Below are 21,097 nucleotides of genomic sequence, written 5' to 3'. Positions count from 1 at the left end.
TGCTGGACATCACATGTGAGCAGCATACGGTTTCTCTCAGGACACAAAGATGTTCTCGATTGCCGTGAAAGCGCAGGTTCTCGTTCTCATTAATGAATCATCAGGGGCTAAAGATATATTGATCAAAGAACACTCGGCTCCTGGAGGAATCTATTTCGCTGTCAGCGCAAAGGTAAAGCCCAAAATCCCCATACCCAAAAAAGCAAAGGAAATACAGGTGCCTTTGTTGTGACTCAGCGACAGACTTTCCGAAAACAGTGATAATGCGACACTGGTCATCACGCCTGATGTGACTGCAAACATGCCGCCATAAACCCCTTCGGTTGGAGCACCCAAGCTGCTCCTGTTGGCTATTTTGAACCACAAAGCTGCAATCCCAGCTCCGAGTGGCTGTGAAATGCCGCCTAGGAAGGACGACCACGCAATGGCTTTAAATCTGGAGCCAAGTGCGAGATAAAGAGGTAGGGACATGGCGAAGCCTTCCGTGATGTTGTGGATGAACAATGCCATGAAGACAGCGAAACCAAGCTGAGGATTTGCGTGGTTAGTTGCATACGTAATGAAGCCCTCGGGAGCTTTGTGCAACGCGATGGCCAACGAAGTCTGCAGACCAATTGACATAAACGCGTTGGTGGGGACGTGGTGGTGGTGTTCATGTCCGCCCAAAAACGAATGTTGAGACGGCCGACGTTCGGACCCGGCTATGCTTGTATGCTGGTGTGCAGGGTGGTGGAAGTGATGCGTCGAAGACTTTGTACGGTGTAACCCCGGCTTCAAGCTCCCCGTATCGGCGTCCTCAGTCGTATGACGTCCAGGAATCGACCCGTTTGACAAAGGATTCTCATCGACTTCTCCCAGCGTCGGCCCCACGCGTACCTCAGTCGTACCACTTCGCCACGTGGGCGAGCGTAAGAAAGGACCGTGACCTGGTAACACAGAGCCTCGTCTCTGCACCGCCTTGAAGCAATCCGAACCACAGGGATCCGAGAATCCCATACATGGACCTGTCTCGTCACAATTCTCCTTTTGACTCCCCACATACCTTGAAAGGGTCCTCGACAGCGTTCTAGGCATTAGTGACGACCTCCGATGGGTCTGTGCGGTGTGAAGTGGATGCTGGCCGTCAGATCCATTCTCTTCAGCTCTTTCATATTGGGGCTTTTTGGGACTGAGACTGGTCGTTCGGGAGAGTAAAGGAGTGTCCTCATCCTCCTCTTCCATCTGCCCAGGGAGGTTCTTGGATATCGGGAGACCGTTTGTATGCTCATCATCCAGCGCATGTTCTGACATTTCTTCGTGACGCTTCGCCTCCTCATCGTCATGGCTGTGGTCGCAATCTACGACATGTGAGGGAATGTATTGATGCAGGACGCGGGAGAAGATCTGAATGCCTATGGCACCTGCTAGAAACAACCCGATCAGAAGGTATGATGCGGCCGGCGGCGAATAGCCCGCGTCTTTGAAATAAGTTTTCGACTGCGGAAGCATCGAGTACAGGGCAGAGAACAACTACCACTAGAGTCAATTCTGGCATTGCACAGCGTGCGGAAAAGACTTACCATGACCCCGAAACTCAGGCTTAATGATGCAGAAAGAAAGCCATTACTCTCCGAGATCGAAAAGTGTCGCCAGCGTGGAAATTGTCGTACCGCGATATCGACACAGATGATCGAAGAGCCGATAACACACGCTATGAGGTCAAAATCAGTCTTCGTTGACCGGCAATTTTGGAAGACAAAGCTGCATACCAATACCGCTGATGCATGTCATGATCCACCCTTTGGTATCCTTGTCGATGGCCATCTTGCCGCCTCTCTTTTCCTCTTAAGCCGCAAGTTCATGTAGCAATGTATGGTGGGATGTAATTTGTTGATGTTGCACCGAGTTACTCATGCTAGTGTCTGGAGTCAGTGGCAAGAAGTAGAGTGTAGGAATAAAGAGCAAGACGTCAGGCTGAATGAGCTATTATATTATGTTGGTTAGGAAGGCTCGATCGCAGTTGCACCAGGTGGGATGACGAACATTCCCAAGACTTCTTTGGAGGACCTTAAGACCATGGCCCTTTGTGGCTTAGTTGAAGCACGGGGGCCAAGGGTCGCGAGCGGCCCCAATCATGGGCCGCCCAAATCGTGTTTTCAGGGCTGGTCCAGCCTTGTCATCTTTAACTGGAACCCACCACACCCAGCGCGACTAGGCACCAGCAGGGGTCAGCAGATCCGCTACCGGGCCAGCTGCCGATTGGCCTCAAGCCTACGATCGCTGGTTCTCCTTTCTCCTTCCTGTCCATCTTGCGGACGCGTTTCTTCGTGAGACGGCATCGACATTGTCTTGCCGACTTTGTACATGTCCAAGACCACCATTGCTATTATAGCAGCGACGTCTGCGTTTGCAGGCGCGTCGCTGACGGCTTTGCTGTTTCCTAGCCATCGAAAAGATGAGCCCAAACCGACACCAACATTGAATGGGGGATCTTCAACAATACCTGCACCGTCAATTCCTCCCGCTCCCATTCCAGTGCCCGTACCAGTCCCAGTTGCTGCACCACCTCTACCTCCTTCAACTGCCGTCCTCTCACCTGTCGATCCTTCTGGTATCCTACGATATGGATTTCCTGGCCCTATCGCTGATACATTGGCCACTCCCTCACACCTCTCTTCCTTCAACAGGTTCACTCGAAATCCCCATTGGGTAGCAGAACATTTTACAGCACAGTCTCTGCTGCTGAACAACGGATCTCGACGAAATAGTGTTTTCTACGAAGACTTGTCGATTCCTTCCATGTTTCGAGCAAAACTGTCCGATTACTTTCGAAGCGGGTACGACCGAGGGCATCAGGTTCCGGCAGCAGACGCAAAATGGTCGCAAGAGGCAATGGACTCCACATTCATCTTGAGTAATATGTGCCCACAAGTTGGAGAAGGGTTCAACCGTGATTATTGGGCTCATTTCGAGGAATTCTGTCGAGATCTGGTAAAGAGATTCCCTAGCGTCCGGGTGGTGACTGGCCCGTTGTACTTGCCGAAGAAAGACGAACGAGATGGAAAATGGAGAGTCTCTTACGAAGTGATTGGCAACCCTCCCAACGTTGCAGTGCCCACTCACTTCTACAAAGTCATCTTCGCGGAAGAGGCTGCTCAGAGCCCAAGCGGATCTGTGGCTCTCGGTGCATTCGTCTTGCCCAATGCTGAGATACCCAACTCCAAGAGCTTGAGCGACTTCGAGGTGCCTCTCGAAGCGGTCGAAAGAGCCAGCGGATTGGTGTTCGCAGACAAACTACCACCTGAGAGGAGGAAACGACTTTGCAGGGAAGTCAGATGTGAGATAATGGTGCGAGAATTTGACAAGAGTCGTCAACAAGCCAACAACCTCGGCCAGGTCTCGAGGGGCTCTCCGCAAATGCTGCAACCTGGAGGCAAGTGGTAACTGCGCCACCAGAGCGGAGTCCGGACTGGAGTTGAACGCAATTGCCTGGATTGAGTCAGCCTGTTCCCTTGTTCAGCACCTTAAGAACCCGCTTTAGAAGCTGCAGTTCGTTCCGATTTTGCAGATCTACCCGTTTTGTATTACCTGGCCCTAGAGCGCCGCATACGAGGCGATAGATCAATGAAAACACGAAATGGAAAGCTTACTATCCAGCCACGAGAAGGAATCAAAGAACGCTATACGCCGAAAACGTGCGTTTATTCGCGTTGGACTGTACACCTGCGAGTCATTCTCCCATGGCCTTTTTCAAATGTGCCTCTATTAGTGGCCGCCCATTACTCTCTGCCGACTTGGTGGCCATTAGAGTGATTGCTGCCGACAGCACTGAATGAAAGCAGAGCCGTTCAACCGCTGGGGTCGGATGACAGTGTTGAATTCATTGAGCGGTACCACGAGATCTACCCAGAATTGCATTCCGACCGCAAACATACGCATTCAAGAATCAAGTTAGGAAAATATGCCTCTGGATGGTTGATGGAGGCTTAAATGGAGTGCGCGAGACAATGTTTGTGTAGAATCGCGAGCATGTAAAGTGTACTTCGTAGGTGTTTGTATTAGCAGAGTAAGGAAATAGGGCGGATTGACGTCGGCGCATTGCCAAGCAAGTTCCTCGGGCTCCTTTGGCTTTGCTGGCCTCGCTGGATTGCTTGTGCTCCATCGCGGCTGCTAGCCCGCTCGGAGATCTAGCTCAAGTATTCTCGCAGCTTGCATCGACAATTTCCCAACCCAGCACCAGTGCCTCTTCAGCACCATTCTTACGACCCAAAATGACTCAAGTCTACTTGCTGGACTCTGACCACCTGTGTTCGCTTCTACGAGAAGCTCTATCCTGGAGTGAAAATGTCTCGTCGCTCATGGTTTCTGCTCTGAACGGATCAATACTCGCATATGCCTACAGGGACACTACGCCATCGATTAAAGATATGCGCACTCACTCTACAACGATGACAGCAGCTTACACGGTTGCGTCTGAGGATGTCCTCGTCTTCGAGGCACAAAACATGGGAGCAATATCCGTGATCGCTCCTGTTGCCGATCATGTCTTGTTGGCCGTGACAGGACCGGAGCCGAAGCAGAAAAAGGGCCTGCAGAATGGCCTTGGTCAATCCCAAGAGCACGGGCAGATGGCCAACGGCGTCGAAGGTCATACAGAAGAGGAGGGAAGAGAGGAGAATGACAACCACGAGGAGGAGGAGGAGGAGGAGGAGGAGGAGGACAGCGATACCCAGAAAATCCGGGAGGACCTTGAGGCTGTAAGCCAGGAACTGGCTAGTGGGCTAAGGGGAGAGCTGGCTGTGATGAAATGGCCTGACGATATATGATAATATCACCTTCCGCTGTAACAGGACCTTCGACCTGCGATATCGTTCAGAAAGCCGCCCGTCGTCAACGAGTTGGCGGGAAAGGATACCAACTATCATACCTGCGAGTACGAAATCACATCTTCTGTGCGCTAGTTCAACTTGTACCCCTCTGGCAGAGGTCGGCGCATATATGGCAACTGGCGTCTCGCTACCGACTGTGATTAATTGGTCAGAGTGGCAGCAACAGCGATCCAGCTTTTTGGCTGAACTACGGACGGAGAACAACCCCCCGCATTGAAGGCCGGGGACCCACCGAAAGCTGGGAGAACACCGGCAGAATGGGCTAGTGGGTGAAGGTGTTAGGGACCCCCAAGGGACCCCTTACCCAAACCCCGACTTCCCACCTCTCACGATCGAACTCGAAACTCAATCTTCCACCTCCATCGTTCCCAGCATTTTCTGCTTTCCTCCTCGTATAACTGCCGCCTCCTGGCCTTGCGCGACCCCTCGTTCCTTCCACCGAGTCTCTCGCGCCGACAATAAGACCTGCTATCGTGTCCCGTTACCATGTTGTACGTCCGAGATCTCTTGGCCGGTTCTGCTGCCTTCCGCTAATTGCTTCTGCGCAGTGCGATTCCCCCGCCGCCGCGGTATCCCACCAACAGCGGCTTGGTTGCGACAACTCTCGAAACCGCAAATACTCTGACCATCCGCGAAGGTCCCGAATACACGTTTCAAGCCGGCGAAGGTAGCTGCGATCCTAATCCCTACCGCCCACACAATCTACTAAGAGACGGACAGGCACATATGTTTTACGAGACGACCTACAACTCGCAACCCCACCGCCTCATCCTTCTGAAGCCCCCGTCGTCAACCCCAACCCTCTAGCAACCAGCGTTACTCCCCCCACGAGCGGTGTTAAGCTGTCTCTGGTATCACTTAGCCCAAAACAAATTACTCCCGACCTCTACAGAACCACCACCGCGACAAGCAGTCTTCTGCGCTGGAGATCCTTGGGATTAAACAACTCAAAAGAGACGAAGGAGTCCAAGGAGCCCAAGGACGTGAGAGATTTGAAAGAAATCAAGGAGGTAGAGAAAGAGCCAAGGATATCCATAGAAACCGGTAGCGACAGCAGCAATCCCGCGACGACATCACAAAATGGAAGCAACAAGTCGAGTACAGTGAAAGCGTTCGGTGAGGGCAATGCTGCCTTGTCGCCTATCATCAGCAGAGATGGTCTCAAACGACGGAAACCGAAAAACAACATCATTAAAAGCAACTCCTCTTTCGTCTCTCGTGTCATTCCCCACGAATCCCTCGCAAAGAAGCTTCAAGACCGAGATCAGCGGGGTACATTCGCCTTCGTCAACATCAACCGCGCTTTTCAGTGGTTAGATCTGGCTTCAGGAGCTAAACAGGACCCAATGACCAAAATCCTCTTTACTAAGGCCAGTACCTGTTCTCTTCGCAAGACGATGTCGTGTTTGCACAAGCCATTGTTACCTTCCATCAGGGCCGGTCTTAAGCTAACTAACACCTGCAGGCTCACATGCTATGTCACGATGTCAACAGCATGACCAAGCACTCGACGCATATGGACATTGTAATGGGATCCTCGGCTAGTGATATCATCTGGTACGAGCCCATATCACAGAAATATGCCCGCATCAACAAAAATGGCATCATCAACAACTCAGCGGTTTCCGCCATCAGATGGATACCTGGGTCTGAGAACCTCTTCCTAGCTGCCCATATGGACGGAACTCTGGTCGTGTACGACAAAGAAAAGGAAGATGCGCCGTTCGTCTCGGAAGAGCTGGTGGATGAAGCGATCAGTATTGAAGACGAAGATCAGTCTACCTTGGTCATCAGTAAGAGTGTGAACTCGTCCAATCAAAAAGCAAACCCGGTAGCTTGCTGGCGGATTTCCAATCAGACCATCACCGATTTCGCTTTTTCACCAGACAATAGGCACCTCGCTGTGGTCGGAGATGATGGGTATCTTCGGATAATAGATTATCCTCAAGAGAGGTGCGCCGACAGATTCACACTCGGTATCTCTTCTAGGATTTGCGAGACTGATGTTGCGCAGGCTAACCGATATATATTCTTCCTATTATGGCGGATTTACCTGTGTATGCTGGTCGCCTGATGGCAAATACGTGCTCACCGGGGGCCAAGACGATCTTGTCACCATTTGGTCGCTAGCCGAACGTCAGATTATTGCTCGGTGTCCTGGACATGACTCATGGGTAACGGCTGTTGCTTTCGATCCGTGGCGCTGCGACGAGAGGACATATCGTTTTGGCAGTGTGGGCGATGACTGCAAGCTCCTGCTTTGGGACTTCAGTGTTGGCATGCTGCATCGTCCAAAAGCGGTAAGTAGATTAGTATGGAACCAAGGTCGATTTAACAGCCGCTTACACAAAGTATCAGGCAACCGCTAGGCCTAGAGGCAGTATCTCAGCCCAATCAATTTCACTGCTCCGTCAGCGGACAGAAAGTTCAGGCATCGTCAACCGAATCAGATCTGATTCAAACCGGACCGGAAGTTTCGTCCAGCCGGACACGGTCGACGAATCCGAATTCCTCAATCACCCTGTTGAACCCAGAGCACGGACAGCCCAACTGCCCCCTGTAATGGTATGTTCTTGGTGTTGTTGCCATGCAAGAGTCTTCAACGGGGCATACACTGACACGCAATCAACAGTCCAAGAAGATAGATGATCATCCGCTGAGTGCTCTCGCATTCGAGCAGGACTGCATCATCACGACTTGTCATGAAGGTACGTCCGCTCTTTTATTTGTGTTCTTGCCGACTTCGTCAATGGAGGAAGAGCTTGTATTGAATACTCACAATCTTAAAGGACATCTGCGCACTTGGAATCGACCTCGAGAAGCCCCGAACAGCAGTCAGATAGATATCTCCGAAAAGCCGAGGCCCTGAATGGTATATACAAAAGGCCTGAAGACGGCGAAGGCCTGATGCCACAAGGCGCCACTACCTGCTGTATCGCCTCATTCCACTACGAGTATGATCAGCGATTTGCAAGTCTTTTTCCTTGCTAGATAACCCTCGTTAAGGGCTCCAGGTCGGGTGAGGTGGAAAGTTCTAGCTATCAGCGCATCGGGAATGTCGACAGGGTAATGAGGCATAGCGCATGAGCAAAAATCTTCGTCTGGTGTACTTGGTAGTTGATGATGCGCTACTGGCCTTCGCGGGACGCCAAACCGCCCGATGTTTGCAAACTTGGGCATGAAGACGGTGCGATCGACAACAGAGAACTTTCACGGCAATACAGCCGTAGTGGGTCTGCCAGTATACAAGTCGTAAAATGTCTAGCCAGAGAGCAGCGTGTGACCGACGAGATACTCGTTGCAGCAAAAGTTAGTCAACCACAACGAACCACATGACGACTGCATGGTATCATTGATGCCAGCAAGCATTTCCCAAGTAGACGCTTAGCACCGAGGGTGCCGATCAGCCGGAGGATAGGGGAGTTTTGTCAATTCCCTTGAGCCGGTTCCATGAGTTGCTTCTACCCTGGCCTTCATTGAGTTTCTGGCGGCACCATAATTCCGAGATGCTGCCATCGGACCACTCACAATTTCCAAGATCTTGATGCATTTTTGCACAACCTAATGCTGAAGTGGCAGTGTTCCAAAAGAGCGCGGGCCCGAGAAGAGCATAACTCGTCTCAAGGTACCATCGCTCCGAGTAGACTTTCCCAGAGGAGTCGTAAGCGGCATAAGAAAGCGAACAAGGTGGGATGAAAGAGTAGCCACATCTGGGCGTCATGCAGCCCATGCAGGGTACTCTGCTCGTTTGCTATGTCCAGGCCAATGAAGGGTACCGAGTCAGAAGGGAAGTAGGGGGAGGCGCTCGCAACGAGAGATGACTCCTAGCCAGGGAATAAACGAGCCCAAGGGGCTACTGTCATTCAGGAGTTGGAGGTGCATACTCCATAAGATTGTTTCTGACTGTGCATCCAGTGAAAGGAGAGCGGCGGCTTTGTAAGAAGCCCACGTTTTCCTGACTGGGATCAGCTCGCAGAGGCAAGGGCCATTTGCCAGCCCTGACGATCCTTGAGGGGGCCTGTTGGAGAATTGGCAACGAATAATTCTAAGGGGGCGAGCACACTTTTTTAAAGACTAAAGGGCCAGCTGCTCGTGTGAGGTGTTGTGCTGCTGCGCAGTTCGAAGGACACGTACACGTATTCGCAGGCACTGCCAAAGCAGGAAATCAAGACACCACAATTTACTATTAGCAACGCCAGCTGCCTCCCTCTTGTGCCATCAGCATCAGTTGCCATCCTCCATCCTTGGCTTCCTTCCCACGTGCCTCGATATTTCGACCCGGAGGCCATAAGTAGCAGGAGAGTAATTACGCTACTCATCTTTTCTGGTCAGAAGAACACCACATCGGCTCTTGTGGCTCATTACTATCAGCCTGACAATCGGTGCTATCAGGCTTATCTTGGCCTGGGCGTCAGTCTCGCCCGTGCCCGCCTGTTCCTGCGATTCCCGACGATTTCCATCCTAGCTACCTTTGAGCCCACCGTCCAGGTGACAAGGTTTCGGAAGAGATCGCGGTCTTGAGGGACTCGCCAAAAGAGTAGCGCAGCCACAAAGCAGATTGGCCAGATTCAGTGGAACAGGGGTCAACCGGGTGCCAAATGCAGACAGATATAACACCGAGAAGAACACAGAGCACTGGAAGAACAGGGAGTTAAAATATGACGCTGGGAAGTCAACGAGCGGCAGGGACGAGAGCGATATTGCGAGAACTCCCAGTCCCGATGCTGGCACCTTTGGGCTCTCTGAAGGCCACAGCGAAGATCAGGGCCAAAGTCAAGGTCAGGACACCGTTGGCGGCTCAAGTGGAGGATCCAGACTCAATCCTGAACCACGGCATCCAGACCGCTGTGAGCCACCGGGCTCAGGTGGACGGCGAAGAAACGCTCGGAGACGAAAGCGCAAACAGCAGAGGGCGAGGCAGATCCGACACCACCAACACGACAGCCTCCTTTTGGACTACGGCTTCGTCGTCGAACTCGATACCTGCCATCACATTCAGCGAGAGCAGCAGTCCTGATCCTGGCCACGAGGATATCGAGGAAGCTGCAAGTTGCCCAATCGAAGCGGCCATTGAAGCCGAAATCGCAGCACAGGCACAGTCAGGCTCAGGCATAGAGCCAAGTCTAGGTTCCACCATTGAGGGGGGCTCGGCGTCATCGGTATCACTCACGGGAGCCTTAACCCGAAGCGTGCCTAGGGTGTCTAGGGTGCCTGGAAAGGCGCCTCAATCCACTGGCCCGGGGCCAAGATCGGCATCTTCAACATCAGCATCATCATCATCATCAGCGGCAGTGGTGGCAGCACTACCAGCACAAGCACCACCGGCACCACCACTGCCACTCCCGGTATCAGGGAGAACAGCCGGAGTGGACCATCCAAACCATCATCAGAGGGACCCGCGGCTGATAACAGTAAGTTCCCTCTCGGCCATTTCATTAGCCACTCTGGCTGCCTCTTCTCAGCCATTCCCGCCCGGCACCCACCAACAACCCACCAACACCCACCCAGCACGCAACCTGTCTACCCACTCCGTTACCTCCCATCCAATTATCCCCTCCATTCCGCTCATTATCGTTTTTTTCTTTCGCAATCATCACCTCAAAATTCTCATGCATGTCCACCGACGTATGAGTAGAGATTTGCGTGTACCTAACACAGCACCTGTGCTTTCTCATGCGCGTGCCTGATTCACTGTCATATGCTTCACCCTCAATCCTTTCATTCCACTATCTCGTCACGTTCTCTCTAATGCTCTTCCACCAACCCAGCAGATTAGGCCGCTCCTTCGCCTAAACCGCAAGCATTCACCCGAATGCTCCTCCGGCCACCATGACCCAGTGCTGCGCCCTTCCTTGAACCAGCGCCCCTCGAGCTCTTCTTCCTCTATCTCAGCCGACCGTCACCTCCACGGCGCGGCACCTTCCAAATCACAAGCCATGGCGCTCAAGTTCCTGAGTGCTCATGCCCCTCACTCGGGCTCAAGTAGCAGTGTCAAGTACTTCGATATCCGCCTGGACAATGACTACATCGTTTTCCGGGGCAATGAAGACGAGGCTGCCAGTGCTCAACTTTCTGGATCTCTGGTTCTATGCCTCACGGAACCTATGACTATACATCACGTTGAGTTGACATTGAGTGGGATCCTGCATATGTCGTATGTTTTTGAATGGGCCCCCACGGGTGTCCCGGGAGTCCCTCACGCCCACCTGATCACTTTCCAACTAACCTGATGTGTTCAGATGGCAGACCACTTCGACTTCCTCCATGTCTGGGCGACGCACCACGTACAAGGAGAAGACCTTTTTCGAGAAGAATTGGTCGTTCCGGGACCCGGGGAAAGGAAAGACCGAAGTGTTACAACCTGACAACTATGAGTGGCCATTCCGATGCATCCTCGAAGGCTCTCTGCCCGAAAGTGTGGAAGGTATGAAAGATGCGTGGATTATCTATCGTCTCAAGGCCGAAATCAGTCGCAAGAGAGGGAGGGATATCGTCGTCCGCAAACCATTGCGCATTGTCCGCACCCTTGACTCGAACGCATTGGAACTTTCCCATGCAATGGTAGGCCTCGTTCCAAACCGCCATTGCCCCTCTGCTGACCCGCCGCCAGTCTGTTGAGAACATATGGCCGAATAAAATAGAATACTCCATCAGCATCCCCAACAAGGCTGTCGCCTTTGGATCATTCGTACAAGTTGACTTCAAATTGATATCTCTCTTGAAGGGTCTAGTTATCGGCAACGTCTCCACCCAGGTCAAGGAAGAGCAAGAATTTATTGTTGATCCCGAATGGGGGATATCCGCTTTGAACAATGGGCAGACTAAGACCGACAGGGTCATCGCATCGGACCTTTACAAGGTCGATCCAGAAAAGGATGAGCAGATTATCGACGAGGTTGCCGAAGGATACCAATTTTCTCGATATCTCGAGTTGCCCAAGTCGCTAAACCAGTGCTTGCAAGACTGTAATGTCAAAGGAATCAAGGTCCGGCATAAGGTGAAATTCAACGTTCAGTTACACAACCCCGACGGTCACATTTCCGAATTACGAGCCAACCTTCCTGTCTCCTTCTACATATCTCCCAGTCTGCCTATCAACGAAAACAACGATCTGGTCGACCAATCACCTCAGGCTGGACGGGCGGCTATTGCGAACGATTTGGCCCACGCTGCGCCGCCAGTGTACGGGAAGCACACTTTGGACGTTCTGTATTCTGATGTGGATGGTTATCGAACACCGGGAACCGCGCTTTCGACCCCAGGGACGCCGTACCTCCACAGTCGCCATGCCTCCCACGAAAATCTCGCGAGCCTTGCCGCAATGGCGAATGGAAACTACGTTTCGCCCATAGCCCTTGAAAATAGACTGCAGGATCTCCGGGTTGGAGACTCTTTCATCCAGGATCTGCGGGGCAATGAAGACGGTGAAATAGCTAACCTAACATTGCCGGTGGATGGGCGGTCCAGGAGGAATTCATCTTCCACGACGATGCCGGTAGACTATTTCGCACCACATGACGCGTCGAATGCCAGCTCACACCCTCGAGTCAGCCCCGTCGACCAAGGTGCGTCCTCAGGCGGTCCGTCCCATACACCTAGTCAACCAGGCAGTCTCATGATGTCGCGGCGAACTTCTGAAGAAGAAGAAGGAGGAGGACATCAGTCTGGTGCTCGAACGCCATTCCCTCAGTACGATCATATGGAGGATCTCGCTCGCGTTCCATCGTATACAACGGCTGTCAAAACGCCAGCTCCAAGGTCGCAGTTTGATCAGTCGATACCTCTTCCTACCTACGGGGCTGCGGTTACCCGTCCCAGTCCACCGCCGTTAGCGGAGCCCCCAACGGCTCACCTTCGAACATCACCAAGGTTGCCGGGCACTATAACAGTTACGGCGAATTCACCAGACTCACCCGTGAACGGTGTCCTAAGGGGGTCGGTCTCTCACCGAAGTGTGAGTTCAATTCAGGATGATGAGAGAAGGTTGAGGATAATGCAACTACGAGGCCGTTAGGGTCGACATCGACGGGATTCCCCATTATATCGAAATTTCAAAAGTTTACGAAGGACGACGAACAGTTTTCGAATGTTAGTTGCATGTTTTAAGGGCACTGGCTCATGAAGATTGATACCCGATTGCTTTTTGCCGGACGAGATCGTCATTTTGGAGAATCTATTTTTTTTTTCGTCACTTGAGATGCAAATTGGGACCTCTCAGATGTGAAATCACCACTTATGGAGTCTTTATGGCACATCATGGATCAGGTTTGGTATATACTGGGACGACGATCTGGTCTCGGAATCAACGGCATTGGTGTTTGCATTGATTGGCATGTTGGGAGGGACAGCATGATGTTCTTGCTACCTATATGGCACCGCAGTTCACGAACGGTTTTCCAGAACCAAACCAGCAACGAGCGCAAACCCATGGCTTTCAGGTGCAAATTGACATTGGTTTAAAACATCTATCTATCTACGGTCATTGAAAGACAAAAAGAGATATTTACATGCATGGGCAAGGAGGGAGGGTGGAATATTGTTGAACAGATATCCCGAGCATATCTTTGTTTTCTTCTTCTCCTTCTCATGAGAGGTTCTTTTTTCCCGGGTGAAGGAGGGAGGCAAGCGGGGAGAGCCGGAGGGCGCAGGAACGGACAATTTGAAATGTATCTAAGAGCAGAAAGAAAGAAACCCAACCAAACTGTCTTGGTTTTTTGAAAAGCAAAAAAAAAAAAGGGGGGGACCCCAAAAATAAAATATATTAACCCTGACCCTCCGACTTGGCCCTGAGCCAGCGTCGAGCCAGCCATGTTGCCGTCTAATGCGATGCTGACCGCACGGACAGTCGCGTCCGCGTTTTTGTCGCAAATTCGGACGTTATGGGCCGGCCATTCGTACAATGAAGCGAGGAAGGTGTTGATGTCAGCACTGGACCTGCTGATCGTCGGCCGGAGGACCAGGGGGCCGAAGATGGTATTTATACATCCCATGTATGCCGTGACATGCCCTGCCCTGCCCTGCTCTTCCATTCCCTTATTTCCTTGCTTTCCTTCCTTGCTTGGTTGCTTGGTCGCTTGGGCGAGAAAAGAAAAGGCAGTATTTTGGCCCTATGGCCCCGTGACCCTGTGGATCTGTCGTGCTTGAAGCCATCTGTCTCGGAATATATATGTACCTAGTAGGTCCCTCGTGCGTGTCGGACAGGAGATTCATGCCTCTCTCACCGGCTCAGGTGGTCGCTCGTCACAGTCTGCGAATTCTGCCGAGGGGCCAGAGAGTCCAGACCGCTCGAAAATGTCAGTCTGCTGTGCTGTGTTGTCCTGTGCTGGCTGGCGAGGTGGAATATGTGAGTGTTGTTCGTACATCCATATCGATGGTTCCGAGCTCGGGGAAGGGCGAGTCGAGGCATGGGTTCCTGGGTGGGGGGGGGGGGGGGGGGGCTCGGCGAAGAAGATGTTTTGATAAAAGAGGTATGGGGTATATGTTCATGCCCCTCTACCTCCCTTTTCTTCTCTGGATGTTCACACGTTCGTGAATCTTCACCAATAACACGCCTTCCGGGCCAACAGATCCCGAAACCCGTCCCCCATGGCGTCGATGACAATCTTCAACTGCTTCTGCCTCTTCCGCGCGTTATATCCGATTCCCACGTCGTCGTCTTCCTTCTCATTTTTCGCATTCTCTCCGTGCGGTTTCTGGTCCTCCACGCGGATCTTTACCCCCCTTGCCTCCTTGTTCTTGAACTCCACGAGCTTTGAGCCGTCCACGTCCGTCGCGCTCGCCTGCACCACCTCCGGCGAACTCGCCGCTTTCAGACTGCCTTGCTGACTCAAGGGCGTGATTGGCGTGGCGTCGAGGAGCGCTTGCCAGCGCGCCAGGAATGCGCCGGGCCCGGGGTTCGAAGAAACCTCCGGTGGAGGATTCTCTTTGATCTCGCGGGCCGTGTCGCTTTCTGATGCCATTGTGGGGAAGGATGTTGGTGCTGGTGTCGACGTCGGTGTGGCTGGGCGTTCGCTGCGATCGAACGGTGGAGCGGGGCTGGATGGGCGTGAAGAATGCCGGCTGGAGTGGGTGGAGTGGTTGGCGGAGAAGATTTTTGCGATGGCCGGGTTTTTAGACGGCGGCGACTTCAACACGTTCGCCAGGCGGGCCAGGGACTGTTCGTGCATTTTATCCAAAAATTCGGAGTGGGAGTCGAGGATGGGCAGAATGCGGGATTGTGTTTCTTGAGGGAGAGAGGAGAACAGGTCGTGCAGGGCCGGTGTCAAGTTGCCAGCTCCGCCCTTGCCGTGCTTTACCACGTCAGAATGGGTGCCACCGGGCTCTTGTCTGAAATGCGCGGCCGCATTTTTGGCCCAGTCGAGGTACCAACCGGTTAGTTCCTTGTCATTCTTAGCACACTGGTGCATGAAGACGTGGCACGACCGCTGATGTTTGCGGAGGAGCTGGACAAAATCTCCCACAGTCGGCACAATGGCCTTGTTGGACTTATCCGTTTGGACTCTTGCGAGCTTGATCAGGTCCTTGAGAAAGTACTCGAAATCGGAAAGTGTGGAGGACAGATCGATTGCTTTGTGCATTCGTCGTATGACAGGCTCGTAAGCATCGACAACTTCGCGGACAGACAGGGTGAGGTGGTCTGGGGTCGATTTACAGAGACATTGGATTAGTTGTTTGCGGTCGCGAATGGAGAGGTGGATCGAGAGGTACTCCAACGCTTGCTTGTGATGGACTTCGGTCAGTTCTGTCGACGGCGATTTGGTGTCTTTCAAAATGGCCGTCACAATTGATATGGACTGCGTTTGACTTTCCTTCCGGATGCGGTCTTGCTCTTCTTGCGGTTTGTGCGCGTAATCTTTCAAGGCGTGCAGCTGTTCTTTGCCGAGTTTGGCGCGTTCTCGCTCGAGTTTCGCACCCTTCGACTCGAGGTCCTTGATGTCCCAGTTAAGGACCGTGGAAATGATTCTGCGCAAGTGAGTCAGGCGATCACTCTGGAAGATCGGCGAGGGGGTTGGCGTACGTTTGCATGAGATTCGTGCCCTCATCTTGAGACTGGGTCAAGCCTATCCAATTGGTCACACTGGTAACACTCATCTTGGCCAGACCAACTTTGACCATGGCATTTATCATGGTCGCGACATTTCCGATCTTCAGTGTTTGTCTGAGAACCATGTAGGGCACCAGTTTATTGGCATTGTCAACTAGCTTCAGCAAATACTGGCCCTTGGGTGACAAGATAAGCGTGTAATGCATAAGGGAGGCAATACTGCGCCACTGATGAGTATATGAAAAGCAGGCAGGACGTGGGACTTGGAAAGAAAGGCTGACCAAACGGGACTCACTTGACAAGTACAAACTCGTGTACGGCTTTTGTCAGTTGAGGGTGGTCTTCGAGCTTGTCCGTCTCGGCGGTTCTCTGGACCATGTCGTCGAGGATATTGCCATAGACACAATCATTGAGGAAGTCCCGAAAGGCCCGTCCCAGATCATCGGCGTTGGTGACGTCGTAGTTTGGATCGCGGTCCTTGATCTCTGGGAAGCCGGCGAATGTGCCTCTGACGGGATATTCGATCAGGGCTGATATTGCCGTGGCGAGGGTCTTGCGGCTGCCGATGACGCCCTTGTCGTAGCTCTCGCTCAAGTTGGCCCTCTCCAGACCCTCGATGATCTCCTGACACTGCACGGTCCACCATTTCTCCGGGAGGTTGTTCAAGCCGGGCAGGTTTAGCAGGAACTTTGAGACCAGAGCCTGCAGGGCGGGTGAACTGGATGGGCTGTCTTGTTGGGCGGTAAAAGGGGGTCCGTACTTTGCCAGACTGCCTGGCCTCCGAAACTCGCGAATCTGGGCGTAGGTGTCGTAATGGGTCAGAATGTCGAATAGGGCAGCGGTCTGGGAAGGGGACAGAACGGCAGACATGTTGCCGGAGGGCTAGAATGAATGGCGGTGCCAGTGTGAGAGTCTCTCCCAGGCAAACCTCATTAGTATCGAGAACATCGAGAACAAGAGCGCTGCTCATATGGCATCATATGGGACAACATGGGACAAGAATTCCTGCAAGATCGACGAGTGACGTCCTATCGAGATCTTAAAAAAAAATGGGGTTGAATCTCCGCGCACAACTTAGCCAATCGCCACGAGGCTGAACGAGGCTGAACGAGGCTGAACGAGGCTGAACGAGGCTGATCAGGACCACATACATACAGACTCGGTAATATATGTATAGATATAGATATATAGATATACACATACGCTCAGTAGCGGTATAGGCATCGACGTCGTTTCTCATCAAACAGACAAACAATATACTTGGTCCTCTGTCCATTCAAGGTCAGTTGTTCTGGTGTCCGCATTCTCAGTATCGTCGAGCTTTTGATCAGTCGTAAACGCTGGGATCGAGAACTCCCTCCTCTTTGGTCAACCCTTCTATTTCAACTCTTCTCCGCCACCAAACCTCAACAGCCGACTCTCCCTCTTTCCCTCCATTCCTGAGCAAAGATCTCTACTCGGTCCAATGAATATCTCTCTCCCTGCCCCCAATTGCCGAACATCGCAGGTCCATCCTCTTTTCCTTAGCCATTCGCCCTCTTCTCCTTCCCACAGATGTCTTCTCACCTCATCCACGGAGATGCGTCTCACCCGCAATTTCTTCACGCTGATCCCACGACTGTCTTTAGGTTCGTCGTGGGCACGAATCCAGCATCTAGCCATCAACGCGCGGGCGATTTCTGCTCCGCCGTACATCCCGGCCATGATGTTGCCGCCCAGATACCAAGGGTTTTGCGCATAGTCGAAAGAGTGGAGGAGCAAGGTCAAAGGAAGGGCGCCGGCCAGACGGACGAGATGGTTTTGGATGTAGGGCTGGAGATCAGACAGTGGGAGGCCGTGCGGCGAGTAAATGATTGAGATGGCTTTGGGGCGGGCGGGAGTGATGCGTGCGAGGTGTGGCATGGAGGAGACGCTGGACAAGGACTTCTGATGGGAGGTCACGGAAGATCTGTGCCGGTGATGGAAGAAAGTGCTGGTTGGGGATGTCGCCGGAGGATTTGGGGCCGCGCTTGGTGAAGCTGCCACCGCCGTTGGAGCAGGCGAAGCTGGAGGTGTCGGGAGGTCGTTGACAAACGTGAAGGGTGCAGGATCGAGTTCAAACTGGAAAGGACTGTCCAAGAGTGTTGGGTGGTCGGGAATGGTCAACACTCTTTGCACGACGTCGCCCGCCCCGGCTTCGGGCTCTGGGTGGATTCGAATGGAAGGATGGTCAGCCGCCAGGAGGAATTCCGATGAAGCAGTGTTTGACGAGCGAGACAGCCGCGGTCGATGTCCTTTGAAATGCGCCGTGTGGGGGCGCTGTCCGGACTCGCGAGCATGGGCAGGAAGATCAAGAGACAGGGGTCGATCAACCAGAGGAGTCAGAGGTGCTGGAGGGCTGGACGGCGGCATAGTTATCGGACTGAGTGGCATATGGAAGTATCTGGTGGCTTTTGGTAGATCCACGGTTGCAATGGGGGCAATACTCCTCGTGCGAGTGGGCGGTTGATACGTGATGCCGATGGCGTTGTGCACGCCGGTCCTGTAGCGCTTGGTCGGGATGAAGGCGATGTTGAGCTCTCCCGGAAACCCCTGTGGTGAAAGGGCAGCCATCGGGAGTCGCAACGAGCGCCCGAACTTGACCTTGGGGTCATATTTGAGCAGCGCATGGACCCTCGTGGGATCAAAATGGTTCCAGCTCTTGATGGTCTTTGCCGCGCCCGGTTCCGCCGCGACAATAGTCTTCCCGTCCGGAGGCAGTTGGAGGAGCGTCTCTTTGTGGCGGTCAGGCTTGTTTTGCGACACGATGAGCACGTCGGGTTCGTCGAGCTCGGAGAGATGCTCGATGGCGCGGGCGATGTTGTGCTCGGTTGTTGCAACCCGGGGCGCGGGAATGACGGAGGGCTCTTTGATCCATGGATCTATGAGCACCGAAAAGGCACCACCTGCGGCAGTGAGATCTGCAGGCAGCGGATGCGCCTTGGGGGAGAAGACGAGGAGAAAGGCCGTATCAGCATTGAGGTGTTTGACAGTTACAGACATGAAGAGTGCCGTCCAGACGCATCAGGGTGAATGCACAGGTTGAAGCACAGAGTACGGAGGAGGTGGAGCTGAGATACAAAGGACATGACCGTCCAACCCCATGATTGTAAAGAACTGCAACCAGGATCGAAGGCGGGGGGGGTGTGTCCAAGCCTCGTGTTGACCGCAACTTCAAGAAACGGGGATTGTGGCCTTTGTACTGGGTACCCAGGGAAGCGAAATTTGATGGCTTGGTGATTGCGCCAGAAGCAGCCTGGTCATCGTCGATCACGAACGGGGGGGTTTGCGTGAGAATCCAGCCACCCTCAGCCTTATCTATACTCCTCATAGCTAAGCTCGGTCCCCTCTGTACGAGCGACGCGGTCCCCCCCCTTTGGGTGACCGAGGTCCGTGAAGCTTGTTATAGTTTGTTCGGAAACAGTGGCGCTGTCCGCCCCCCCCGGAACAAATTCAACATTTCTTCGCCCATCCAGATCTTCCTTGACGTCGCTATCCCCTTTTCCAAATCCGCCACCCGCCCACCTTGAACGAGCATCCCTTTGCCGTTGGCCTCCATGCCCAGGCTCATCAAGTACACCACGCAATTGGCTACCTCTTGCGGATCGTTGATGGGAACGCCCACTCCTCTCATTCTTTGGGCCCATGCAGCCAGAGACTCTTCGGGTTTGCGGCCTGAAATGATATCCGTCAAAGTGATGCCCGGCGCCACCACGGACACCGCGATCCCAAGTGTTGCTGTGTCGTTCTTCAATGCCCTCATCAGGCCCACAATACCTGTGGTGACATATCAGCGATGCGGCAAGCCCAAAACCAATGACGGGTACTGACCATGTTTCGCGGCACTGTACAGCGGCGCCCCAGCACTGGCCAGATAACCCGCCAGACTCGCGGTCATGACAATGCTCCCTCCTCTCTTCTGGTCGGGCCCCTTCTTCCTCATGTAGTAGATGGCCAACTTCGCCGTGTCATTGGCGGCGTGCATGTCAATGTCGATGACCCTCCTGTCAGGCTCCTTGAGCAATCCATCTGCATCCAGCTCGTCCTTGAAGAATTGGTCCTTGTACTCGGCAATTCCCGCATTGACAAAGACACAGTCAATGGAACCGAACTTCTTGAATCCGGCCTCAAACGCGGCTCTTTGCTGTTTCCATGATGTAATGTCGCATTGTTGGTACAGGAAGCGAGGTGATGAAGTCAAGGTCTTTGGAGCAGCGGGATGAGGTCGTGCTCTGTCGACGACGATAACGTTGTTGCCAAGCTCGTGAAGGAGAATTACTGTTTGCAGTCCAATTCCTGAGGAGCCGCCCGTCACCAAGGCAGTAACGCCTTTGGGCCCTGTCAGTTGCTCGCGCGACACCGTGAAAGCTTCTGTCGCCATCTTCAGACGTCTCCGTGGTGTTCGCGATCAATCTGAGGCAACAAGCAACTCAAATTTCCTCCAGCCAGAAATCTCTTGACCGAAGACTTGTGCACTGCCCTTCTGTCTTCCCCGCATCTGCGAATCTCGGGCTCGGAGTTGGGACGCGTTTGTTGCTTTGCCTCGGGTATATGTAGCCGGATCGTATGCGGAATTCAGTTCCAATCTCAGTGTCCAACCTGACGCCTTGCCAATATCTTTTGATACTGCTTGTCATCAGACAAGAAGCCACCACTCGGTCTCATCTTGGTATGACTTGTCGCTGTACTGTGATTGAGATGTGGTGTGCTGCTTCAAGGCATCGAGGTTCGGCCAAGCTAGAGCCTTCAGAGAACTGCCGCGTTCGGGTGATACGGCGTTAAAGCCAACACCGCCATGGCGATGGCCAAGTTGCTACGCTATTGACATCAATGGAAAGACTGAGGTGAGGATGAGGAGCCTTTGCCGGGATCACGTGGACGTAGGCTTGGAGGACAGTGCGAGACAGGTACCGAGTACGAGGTACCTACCACTGAGTAGGCAGGAGCTCGAATTGCTCCTGGCTTGCCAGTACCAGCTTTGCACCTCCCGCTTGCTGTCTTGTCTGTTTTGCCTGTTTCATCTTCTTTCGCTTCACCAGGGTCATGCCTCTATGCCGAACCGGAGCTATTGCTTACTTCCTAAGTTCATATTGAAAGCAAGCTTTTAGTTGTCGATTTTGGTTGACTGCTCCAGGACATGATCGAGATGAATGCGACTGGCAACCCA

At 53.0% G+C, this 21,097-nt stretch overlaps 9 protein-coding genes across 9 annotated transcripts; 5 read left to right on the top strand and 4 right to left on the bottom strand.

The window, feature by feature from the left end:
- Positions 1-150: 150 nt before the first annotated feature.
- Positions 151-1,803, bottom strand: Z519_06051 (uncharacterized protein; the record flags this gene model as incomplete). Its single annotated transcript, XM_016763791.1, has 3 exons — positions 151-1,509; positions 1,560-1,690; positions 1,749-1,803. The coding sequence occupies 3 exons, from the start codon at positions 1,801-1,803 to the stop codon at positions 151-153; spliced, it is 1,545 nt and encodes a 514-aa protein (XP_016620115.1).
- Positions 1,804-2,343: 540 nt separating this feature from the next.
- Z519_06050 (uncharacterized protein) lies at positions 2,344-3,423 on the top strand (the record flags this gene model as incomplete). The annotated part of the gene is made up of 1 exon (XM_016763790.1): positions 2,344-3,423. The coding sequence occupies one exon, from the start codon at positions 2,344-2,346 to the stop codon at positions 3,421-3,423; it is 1,080 nt and encodes a 359-aa protein (XP_016620114.1).
- Positions 3,424-4,250: 827 nt separating this feature from the next.
- On the top strand, positions 4,251-4,805 carry Z519_06049 (uncharacterized protein; the record flags this gene model as incomplete). Its single annotated transcript, XM_016763789.1, has 1 exon — positions 4,251-4,805. The coding sequence occupies one exon, from the start codon at positions 4,251-4,253 to the stop codon at positions 4,803-4,805; it is 555 nt and encodes a 184-aa protein (XP_016620113.1).
- A 549-nt stretch (positions 4,806-5,354) lies between these two features.
- On the top strand, positions 5,355-7,737 carry Z519_06048 (uncharacterized protein; the record flags this gene model as incomplete). The annotated part of the gene is made up of 9 exons (XM_016763788.1): positions 5,355-5,359; positions 5,417-5,535; positions 5,589-6,242; positions 6,304-6,308; positions 6,334-6,821; positions 6,883-7,168; positions 7,227-7,433; positions 7,501-7,576; positions 7,658-7,737. The coding sequence occupies 9 exons, from the start codon at positions 5,355-5,357 to the stop codon at positions 7,735-7,737; spliced, it is 1,920 nt and encodes a 639-aa protein (XP_016620112.1).
- A 1,789-nt stretch (positions 7,738-9,526) lies between these two features.
- Z519_06047 (uncharacterized protein) lies at positions 9,527-10,503 on the top strand (the record flags this gene model as incomplete). The annotated part of the gene is made up of 2 exons (XM_016763787.1): positions 9,527-10,027; positions 10,075-10,503. The coding sequence occupies 2 exons, from the start codon at positions 9,527-9,529 to the stop codon at positions 10,501-10,503; spliced, it is 930 nt and encodes a 309-aa protein (XP_016620111.1).
- Positions 10,504-10,804: 301 nt separating this feature from the next.
- Z519_06046 (uncharacterized protein) lies at positions 10,805-12,882 on the top strand (the record flags this gene model as incomplete). The annotated part of the gene is made up of 3 exons (XM_016763786.1): positions 10,805-11,022; positions 11,108-11,429; positions 11,479-12,882. The coding sequence occupies 3 exons, from the start codon at positions 10,805-10,807 to the stop codon at positions 12,880-12,882; spliced, it is 1,944 nt and encodes a 647-aa protein (XP_016620110.1).
- A 1,522-nt stretch (positions 12,883-14,404) lies between these two features.
- Positions 14,405-16,782, bottom strand: Z519_06045 (uncharacterized protein; the record flags this gene model as incomplete). The annotated part of the gene is made up of 3 exons (XM_016763785.1): positions 14,405-15,830; positions 15,886-16,131; positions 16,208-16,782. The coding sequence occupies 3 exons, from the start codon at positions 16,780-16,782 to the stop codon at positions 14,405-14,407; spliced, it is 2,247 nt and encodes a 748-aa protein (XP_016620109.1).
- Positions 16,783-17,289: 507 nt separating this feature from the next.
- Positions 17,290-18,933, bottom strand: Z519_06044 (uncharacterized protein; the record flags this gene model as incomplete). Its single annotated transcript, XM_016763784.1, has 1 exon — positions 17,290-18,933. One exon carries the CDS (start codon positions 18,931-18,933, stop codon positions 17,290-17,292), a length of 1,644 nt encoding a protein of 547 aa, XP_016620108.1.
- A 400-nt stretch (positions 18,934-19,333) lies between these two features.
- Positions 19,334-20,311, bottom strand: Z519_06043 (uncharacterized protein; the record flags this gene model as incomplete). Its single annotated transcript, XM_016763783.1, has 2 exons — positions 19,334-19,707; positions 19,762-20,311. 2 exons carry the CDS (start codon positions 20,309-20,311, stop codon positions 19,334-19,336), a joined length of 924 nt encoding a protein of 307 aa, XP_016620107.1.
- Between the last annotated feature and the right edge of the window lie 786 nt (positions 20,312-21,097).

The sequence above is a fragment of the Cladophialophora bantiana genome, assembly GCF_000835475.1.
Source record: "Cladophialophora bantiana CBS 173.52 unplaced genomic scaffold supercont1.8, whole genome shotgun sequence".
In the NCBI taxonomy this organism is placed as follows: domain Eukaryota; kingdom Fungi; phylum Ascomycota; class Eurotiomycetes; order Chaetothyriales; family Herpotrichiellaceae; genus Cladophialophora; species Cladophialophora bantiana.
This window is presented reverse-complemented; position numbering and strand designations above follow the sequence as displayed.